The sequence below is a fragment of the Crocuta crocuta genome, unplaced genomic scaffold (assembly GCF_008692635.1).
Source record: "Crocuta crocuta isolate KB4526 unplaced genomic scaffold, BGI_CrCroc_1.0 scaffold152, whole genome shotgun sequence".
NCBI lineage: Eukaryota > Metazoa > Chordata > Mammalia > Carnivora > Hyaenidae > Crocuta > Crocuta crocuta.
In genome coordinates, this window is record NW_027528798.1 from 4,152,360 (window position 1) to 4,161,200 (window position 8,841).

The 8,841-nt window shown below is 56.2% G+C and overlaps 2 protein-coding genes across 6 annotated transcripts in view; both read left to right on the top strand.

Annotated features, from left to right (window-relative positions):
* Window positions 1-4,197, top strand: part of HSF4 (heat shock transcription factor 4) — a 5,603-nt gene extending 1,406 nt beyond the window's left edge. The window contains exons 5-13 of one of the 5 annotated variants that reach the window (XM_077755546.1): window positions 247-322; window positions 457-521; window positions 1,046-1,148; window positions 1,401-1,528; window positions 1,650-1,877; window positions 2,420-2,525; window positions 2,615-2,680; window positions 2,762-2,870; window positions 4,025-4,197. In XM_077755546.1, coding sequence (XP_077611672.1) covers window positions 247-322; window positions 457-521; window positions 1,046-1,148; window positions 1,401-1,528; window positions 1,650-1,877; window positions 2,420-2,525; window positions 2,615-2,680; window positions 2,762-2,870; window positions 4,025-4,197 — 1,054 coding nt within the window. Of the gene's footprint in view, window positions 1-246; window positions 323-456; window positions 522-1,045; window positions 1,149-1,374; window positions 1,529-1,649; window positions 1,878-2,419; window positions 2,526-2,614; window positions 2,681-2,761; window positions 2,871-3,147; window positions 3,454-4,024 lie in introns of those variants that run through there. The other 4 variants (XM_077755548.1, XM_077755550.1, XM_077755547.1 and 1 more) reach the window with 4 other exon arrangements.
* A 1,929-nt stretch (window positions 4,198-6,126) lies between these two features.
* On the top strand, window positions 6,127-8,522 carry NOL3 (nucleolar protein 3). Its single transcript, XM_077755551.1, has 4 exons — window positions 6,127-6,860; window positions 6,965-7,267; window positions 7,415-7,732; window positions 7,832-8,522. The coding sequence occupies exons 1-4, from the start codon at window positions 6,752-6,754 to the stop codon at window positions 7,837-7,839; spliced, it is 738 nt and encodes a 245-aa protein (XP_077611677.1). The 5' UTR covers window positions 6,127-6,751; the 3' UTR covers window positions 7,840-8,522.
* The last annotated feature ends 319 nt before the right edge of the window (window positions 8,523-8,841 follow it).

Sequence of the window (8,841 nt, forward strand, 5' to 3'; positions counted from 1 at the left end):
AGGGGGGAAGGGGTGAAGGGGAGTCTGGACGAGAGAATACTGGCTGCCAGGCTGTTCTGGACAGCTCCTTCCTCTCTCTTGTCTTGGTGCCTCCATCCAGACAAATGGGCTGAGCTGTGGAACTCTATTCTCTATGGATGGGCGATCATCTGAGTGGTCGTGGGTTCGGGCCTGCCATTCTGTGGGGGGTGGTGACTGGGCAGACTCTCAGATGCCTCAGCACCCCTCCCCCACGCCTTCCCGCAGGCAGAACGAGATCTTATGGAGAGAGGTGGTGACTTTGCGGCAGAGCCACGGTCAGCAACACCGAGTCATTGGCAAGGTGTTCTCCCCCTACCCCTCTTCTCTCCACTCCTGAACACACCCACCTCCTCTGCCCAAGTGGCAAATCCACTGGAAGTGCCTTGGGTTGGGGCAAGGTTGGAAGTCTGAATTAACCCTTTGCTTCCTCTTTAGCTGATCCAGTGCCTCTTTGGGCCACTTCAGACAGGGTCCAGCAACGCAGGAGCTAAGAGAAAGCTGTGAGTGAGAAATTCAGGGATGCCGCCCCCACCCCACACATACTTCCAGGAGCCTTCCTGTCAGAGACCCCATGCAGACACTCCTTCTCCAGAAGCCCCTTCACTGGGAATCCTCATTCTTCTTCCTTGCACTACCGCTTTTTCTTCAACCCGTGGCAATCTCCCCAAGGCCCCCCCTCCAGAACTTTCCCCCTGTCTCCCCAACTCTACCACCAAGTACCCCCATTTCCAGATCCCTGTGTTCCAGAACCTTATCCCCCAATTCCCCCACCCTCAGCACCCCCTTCCATCTTACTCTAAAGCATCCCAACAACAGAGGGTCTGGGGCTGAAACCATGTTCCCTCCCTCCCCTCTCCACCCCCAAAGGGCCCCCATCTCTGGGTGGAGCCCCTTCTGCCTCTAGCATGTGACTGATGCCCTGGCAACAGGCCTCAGCTCTGCTGACTTGGCTGCTGGGGCCTGAGGGAGGGAGGTGCAGGCTGAGAGGCATGGGGGAATGAACCTGCCCCACCCCCCTGCACAGGTCTCTGATGCTGGATGAGGGGAGCTCATGCCCAACCCCAGCCAAGTTCAGTGCCTGCCCCCTACCTGGTGCCGTCCTTCAGGATCCCTACTTTATCCAGTCGGTAAGTTTGTGTTCCTCCTCCCTTCCCTAGGGCATAGCTGGGATTATGGAGAGCCTCTTCTTTTCCTCAATTCTCCCATTCCCAAAAAGGAAGAGAAGGTGGAGTTCAGCTTCTCCCTAAACCACTGCAGACCCAGGTTCCCCAGAATGGACTGAGCCTCCCCCCTCAAACCTAACACCTTAGAAACCTGGTTGGGTTCTGGCTTTCCCTGTGGCTTGAGGTGAAGGACTGGGCCTACTTGTCTTCTTACAGCCCCTCCCAGAGACCACCTTGGGCCTCACCAGCTCTCACAGGGCCAGGGGCCCTATCATTTCTGACATCCATGAAGACTCTCCATCCCCTGATGGGACCAGGCTTTCTCCTTCCAGTGGTGGCAGGAGGTAAGACAGACAGGGCTGCCCACTGGGGAGCGTGTGGGGGATGGCCTAGCAGCCCAGATGGCTGTGGGGGGATGGAGGGAAGTCAGTGCAAGGGTCTGGTTGAAGCTTTTCTCTGGTGCAGGGAGAAGGGCCTGGCACTGCTCAAAGAAGAGCCGGCCAGTCCAGGGGGGGAAGGCGAGGCCGGGCTGGCCCTGGCCCCAAACGAGTGTGACTTCTGCGTGACAGCCCCCCCACCGCTGCCTGTGGCTGTGGTGCAGGCCATCCTGGAAGGGAAAGGGAGCTTCAGCCCTGAGGGGCCCAGGAATGCCCAACAGCCTGAACCAAGGGGCCCCAGGGAGGTACCTGACAGGTGAGCAAAGAATCCATTCTTGACTGTGAGCCCGGTGAGCTACTTTTGCAGATAGACCACCCATTAGTTAGATAACTAACTTCTCAGCTTTGTCTGCTCATGGTGCCTGAAGGGGAGGTCAGGCACTATGATCTGACCTAACTTCCCAGAGTTGCTCTAAAGAGTACCACCATCACAGTCCCCTGAAAAGTAGAAATGGCAGTTCAGTCAGCATATCTGTGGTAGGGCTCAGTAACCTGTATTGTAAAGGAGTTCATTGGGGTGAATGGAAACATTGTAAAGTACACAGTAGTTTAAGAACCACTGGTGTTGACAATTGCAAAGAGAGGGGATATATCCCCAAGACCCTGGCTCCATAACCCAAACCTCAGGTCAAAAGTAGGAGGCAGAGGCACTCTTTAAGTACACTCTAGGTGGGGAGTCGTCTCCGACCATTTTGTAGATGTCAGATTTTGATCCTGATGTATCCAGGATCCTTGGGAACCTAACAGGGTGGGGGTGGGGGCAAACACTGCAGGCCAACAGCAGTTCTCTGTGCACAGGGGAACTATGGGCCTAGACAGGGGGGTGCGGAGCCCCGAGAATCTGCTGCCTCCCATGCTGCTTCGGGGCCCCCCTGAAAGTGTGGAGCCTGCGGGGCCTCTGGATGTGAGTACACTTTCAGCAGGGCAGGGGCATGGGGCTTGTGGGGTCTGTGTAGGCTGGGGAAGGCACCACTGACCTAGAGCTTCCCCCAGGTGCTAGGCCCCAGCCACCAAGGGCGAGAATGGACCTTGATGGACTTGGACATGGAGCTGTCCCTGGTAAGGTGAAGGTGGGGAGGTCAGGGGGTTAGAGTTGTTGAACCAAGCCCTCAGCCAGAGCTGGAGAGCTTCCCTTTTCAGTTCCCCTCCACAGCTGCTTCCTGGGGTTCTCCTATGCAGATGCAGCCACTGGTTCCAGAGAGGAGTGAGAGTGAGCTGGCAGTCAAGGGCTTAAATTCTCCGGGGCCAGGTAACAGTTGTGGTGACTCAGGACCTGGGGGAGGTCCTAATTGGTCTGAGCTACCAGGATTGGGTAGGCTGGGCAGTTTGTGTTTTGGAGGGAAATCCCCAGAGTTCCAACGGCCCTCTGAGAGCCACCCACCCTCTCGCTGCTGGGTGAAAGCGGGGAGGTTAAGAATGGATGTTTCATCCTAACTGACCAGAGGGCAGGGCAGGCAAGGCTCTCCTTCCCGAAAGATAGAAGGAAGAGTTGTTTCTCCCTGCTGAGCACAGTCCAATCCTCCTAGGGAAGGACTCCACACTTGGGGCACCACTCCTTCTGGATGTCCAAGCAGCTTTGGGAAGCCCAGCTCTCGGCCTTCCTGGAGCTTTAACCATTTACAGCACCCCTGAGAGCCGAGGCTCCTACCTGGGCCCAGGGGCCAACCCCTCCCCCTGAGACCCGGTCTACTCTGAAGCCAGCCTAGCAGAGGGGCTGGCCTGAAGCAGCATGCCCTTCTTGGCTTCCTCCCGGCTTCCTGGTGCCCCTAGAAGAGGCTGAGCGAAGACCCTGTTACTCTGTTGTCCTTCTCCATTACTGAACCCTGCACATAAACTGCATTTTTTTTTCTGTGTTTCTGGTCTCTTTTCTCTACCGACCAGGGAGCACAGAAGCCATGGGGGGTTGGGGGGGGGGAGTGGGCACTTTGCATTTATAGAAATTTCCAGATCCTAAGGCTTTAATAGCTGAACCCCTGGATAGTGGAGGTGCTTGGACAACCAGCCCCTAGTTCTGCTTAGGTTCCCATCCTCTGGCCTCACCCAGGGCTGGTACGTGGCCACTGTAACCTCCAGAACTCAGAGGCTTTGGGGGTCACATCCAGCCTTGTAATGCATCTGCTCTGTGATCCTGAGTAAGCTGGTCCCCTTCCCTGAGCCTTATCTGTGACAGAGAGGATTCAAGGGAAGATGGATGTAAGCGCCTGGGAATTGCCAGGCCAAGAGTGGGCGCTGGCTATTTGGGACCGCAGGCTAAACCGCCCTTTCCCGACTCAGCCGATGCACCCAGGGTGGAGAGGGAAAGCGGACTACGGAGTATGAGCCCAGGCGGTGCGCGGCAACTGCGGCCTGCTTCTTGGTGTCCTAAGAACCCCCCTCTCTTCACCTCTTCCCGGTTCCCGGCAGCCTTGGCCGCCCCGCCCCCGCAGCAGCTGCTGCTCCTACCCCCCCTCCCTGCCCAGCCCTTTCTGCCTTGTCATCTACTGCCCCGCGGAGGCTCGACTCGTGAGTGGGGCCGCCCGGAACGCACAGAACCGGGAGCCCCACCCCACCCGGCTGGGGGAGGGAAAAGAAATTGAGATTGGGCAGAATCTGCGCCCCCTCACCACCAGCCGTGCTCGAAGGTCTGTGAGCCCCGCCCCTCCGCCGGGCTTTAGCTGTGGGACTGGGGGGAGGGGAGGAAGGGGGAGCCTTGTGATCGCACTTTCGCAAAGGCTCTCGCAGTTTCCCACAACCCTTGCTCTGTAGCATAAGAGACCCGCGCGGCGAGGTGGGAGGGAGACCCAGACCCCTCTGGATGCCTCGCACCTGGAACCTCCGGAAGCTCCGGGAAGGATCTGGCCTGTGACCCTTGAAGGACTGGCCACGACATTACTTTGGTATTCACTTCTAATCATTGGGTGGTAGAGGGAAGGCCCAGAGCAGCTGGGGTCTCTGCAACTCAGACTGGACAAAGTGCAGGACTTGGCATAATGTGGGGAGGAGGTTAACATGAAAATAAGTTGGAGAGCCATGAGGGAAAAGGAGGGACCAGTTCAATCCCCCCCCCCCCCAACTTCTTTGCACTTGTACAGAGTAGGTCCTGCATGTGTGACTGGGGGCAGTCTTTGGAGGTCTCAGCCAAAGAGAGCACAGGGTCCGTTTATACAGTGCAGTGATGTCAGAACAGCGGTGAGGATGATTGTTGTTCACTGGGGTATGCAAGGAACCAGTCTGCCTTTGGGACATTCAGGCACTGGGGTGGAGAAGGGGACATTTGAGTCTTGGAGGATGGGTCCATAGCATGGAGGGAAGGGAAGGGTATTCCAAGCTTAGGGAACAGCATCTGCATCTGGTTCAGATGTGCCAGGGGCTCGCAGGGTTCTCCCAGCACTGTGTGGTGAAGGGAAGTGGGAGAAAATCCAGATGTCCAGAGGGGTAGGAGGTGACCTAGAGTGGCCAGGTCATATGGTCTTGATTCTCTCTGATGGACATTGGGGAGAAGGAGACAGGCCACTAGGGCTGACATTCTGTTTCACAGGAGAAATTGTTGTAGTTCAAGTTAGAGCAAATCAGATTCCAGTTCTGCCACTTGGTCTCTCAGCACTTGTCTCCTCATCTGTAAAATGGGGACAATAAATCCTGTCCCAGAAGTTTGTCAAAGTCACGCTGCAGAGGGAGTGATGGATTGGGAGTGAGAGGTACTTAGAAAGACTGTAATAGGGGCCCCTTGTTGGCTCAGTCGGTTAAGCGTCTGACTTCGACTCAGGTCATGATCTCACAGTTCGAGCCCCATGTCAGGCTCTGTGCTGACAGCTCAGAGCCTGGAGCCTGCTTCAGATTCTGTGTCTCCCTCTCTCTCTGCTCCTTTCCCACTCCCTCTCTGTCTCTGTCTCTCAGAATAAAATAAGACATTAAAAAGATTTAAAAAAAAGAAAGACTGTAATAGGAGATGAGGTGACCATGGTGGGATTGAAGGGGGATGCTGGATAGAGACCCACTGAGAGGTAGAGGAGCAGCATTTGTCAGAGATGTGACATGAAGGGAGGGGGAGGGGTAGTTCTGGTCTCTGGTCAGTGGCCTGTGGGAAAGGCTGACACTTCAGTATGGCCAGGAGGGTGAAATGACCAGGGGGGCACGGCATGACACCAGGTGGTAGTGAGAGAGACCTGGGAGGCAGGATGCGAGCTAGGACCAAAGGGCTCACCCAGACCTAGAGCCATGTAGGGAGGTAGCAGAGTGACCCCAAAAGGAGGATGAGACCTGGGAGGGTGCTGGGTGAACAAAGCCAGGGCTGGGGTAGATGGGCTGAGAGAGGAGGTGGTTCAGGGCCTGAACTGTTCAGCCCTGGGTCAGGCCACTCTAGAAGTGATGGACCATTATCTTGGTTGTTAATAAATGGACACAGCAGATTAACTTCTGCCTAACGCCTGCTGCTTGCTAGAGACAGTCTCTCAAAATAGGAGGATCCGTGGAGGAAGACAGTAAAAGTTTAGCATGCATTTGTTGGTAGCTTTTATGAGTTGGGTCTGTGGTACCTAAAGATGAAGCATTCCCAGGGAAGATTCCCAGGGAATCAGGGAGACAGTTGGGTCTCAGGTACTGTCAGGAAGTCTTGCTTGGTCAGAGCTAGGACTCAAGAGCATTCAGGCATCCCTGCTCAGGTATTAGGGAACGAGGAAGGGCCGGTTGCAACATAGGGGCGGCATTGGTGAGGGGCTGCAGGGGCGGCGCCTACCCTGGAAAGATGGGCCTCAGGGTCAGGATAAGGAGCATAGACTTCCTTCAGGTGAGGGAAGGCTCTCAGCACTTGTGCTCTGGGTGCAGAGGGAATTCAGCACTCAGCAGGGTCTAAACTGGACATGAAAGGCTAGACTAAGAGATTAGGATGACAGAGAAATAGGTAGCAGATAGACTGGAAAGGATGTGACTGCAGACTGGGTGTTGGGTATCCAGATAAATTGCGGGTCTTTCTTCTTGTTAAGGTGAGGAAACAGGCTGGGAAAAAGAATTCAGTTTGGATAAACTGGGTCTGAATCAAATGCAGGATCCACAGGCAGCAGGGACACAGGAAGGACATCCTGACTGGGAGAGCAGTAGAGAGTAAATAAGGGCCCAGGGATAGCATAGAGGAGGAGAGGAGAGCCACAGCTGATGTTTAGGGACCCAAGGAGAAGCCTGAGGAGGAGACGGGACAGAAGCGGCCTGAGAGGCGGGAGGTACAAGTCCTGTGCTGAGGAGCTGTCCGGCTGCCCCAGTCAAGGTGAACTTAAATCCCAGCCACCAGTGTTCACAGAGACCCTGCAAGAGAGGTCAAGGCCGGGGGGCATCCTGGCCCCTATTACCTCTCTCCCCTCCTCCATGCAGCCCCCACCATGGGCAATGCGCAGGAGCGGCCCTCAGAAACTATCGACCGAGAGCGGAAACGCCTAGTGGAGACGCTGCAGGAGGACTCAGGGCTGCTGCTGGATGCACTGCTGGCGCGTGGCGTGCTCACTGGGCCCGAGTATGAGGCGTTGGACGCACTGCCTGATGCCGAGCGAAGGGTGCGTCGCCTGCTGCTCCTGGTGCAGAGCAAGGGAGAGGCCGCCTGCCAGGAGCTGCTGCACTGCGCCCAGCGTACTACGCGTGCACCAGACCCGACCTGGGACTGGCAGCACGTGGGCACTGGTGAGCCCGCGAGGGGCGGGTCTTGGGCCAGAGCACGGGGCTTGGCGTGAAGGATAGAGTGGAGAGCAGAGTTGTAGATGGGCATGTGCCAAGGATACCACCAAGGCCTTAAAATGAGATACCCAGATATTCCCACCTCCATTCCAGGCTACCGGGAACGCAGCTACGACCCTCCATGCCCGGGCCACTGGACACCTGAGGCACCTGACTTGAGAACCAATTGCCCTGAACTGCCCAGAGCTTCAGAATGCGACGAGGTTGGGGTTCCCGGGGGCTCCGAGGCAGTGGAATCCGGAACCCGCGAGGAACTGGATCCAGAACTAGAAGCAGAGGTCTCAGAAGGGGCTGAGCCAGAGGCAGAACCCCAGATGGATTCGGAACCAGAGTCAGCACCTGAACTGGAGCCAGAACCTGAACCAGAGCCAGAGCCAGAGCCTGACTTCGAGGGGGGTGATGAGTCTGAAGGTGTGAGGCTACCCAAACCTGGTGTCGGACTGGCGGGAGGGTGGTCTCCTCCCCTCCCCCTGCAATGTGACTGACTAGTATTTTTCCCATCATCTCTAGATTCTTGAATGCCAGAGTGCTGACAGGCTGCTCCCTGCCCAAAGCAGACAGGACCTGGGATCCTGCTATGGCATTGGGGAGGATGCCACCAAGTCTCCACCTGACCCAGTACCACTGGAAGTGAATAAACTCCGGAGGGTTACCTTGGCCCCTCTCTGTGACTCTGACTTTTTGCCCAGGAACTAGGGTGCAGATCCATGCCCCTAAGTCTCAGCAACCTGGGCAGCCCTGTGCCCCACTGCCTAGTCCTTAGCCCCATTTCACCCTCAGTAGCCCAAGCTGCACTCCCCCGGAGCCCTCAGTTCCAGGCCTCCCGAGGGAAAGGGCCATACCCCTGGGCCCTACCCTACAGCCCCTTTCCCCTCATGAACCAGTGGGGGGGTGGGTGTTGCTGTGTAGTCACCAGTCCCATTTCTCCATTTCTGGGAAACTGTGGGCTTCCAGAGAGCCAGGGAAGGGAGATTTCTCTCTACTAGGACAGGCTAGAGATCACAGCCCTGGGAAGTGAGATTAGGAGAGAGGAAGAAGAAGGGATCTTGGGTAGACAGAGCCCACACACTTCATTGTAATTGTTGTTTTAATTGTCTGGCTTCTCTCTGGACTGGGAGCTCTGTGAAGGTTCTGACCAGTAACTGGCATACAGAAGGTGATCTACACATATTCACTGACTAAACGAATAAGGACTTTCCAACTGCATTTCTGAGTTTTACAGATGGGAAATCCCAGGGCAAGGGTGGGAGTGAGAATGGGTCAATGTCACACAGTTGAGTCTGAGGTAAAAGTGGAAGCAACAACCACCTCTACACCTCTCCTGGTCCAGGAGGGACTCAGACTTAGGACGATAGCTAGGGGCTTGCCCCTCAGGCAGAGTGTGATTGCTGCCAGGCAATGCCACCCTCTGCCAGAGGCCAGCTGTGAGGGTATGGGCAAAGACAGGAATAGCACAGGCCAACGGACGGGGTTAGGGGCAGGGCCAGGTAAGCTCTTGGGCTTGACTCACAAGCCATGAA

Bases quoted from the DNA above. Each gene is read 5' to 3' on its own strand.
- NOL3 (XM_077755551.1), top strand. From the start codon at position 6,752: ATGTTTAGGGACCCAAGGAGAAGCCTGAGGAGGAGACGGGACAGAAGC. The intron at 6,861-6,964 runs GTGAACTTAAAT...TCCTCCATGCAG, and splicing joins GTCCGGCTGCCCCAGTCAAG to CCCCCACCATGGGCAATGCG. The intron at 7,268-7,414 runs GTGAGCCCGCGA...CCTCCATTCCAG, and splicing joins CTGGCAGCACGTGGGCACTG to GCTACCGGGAACGCAGCTAC.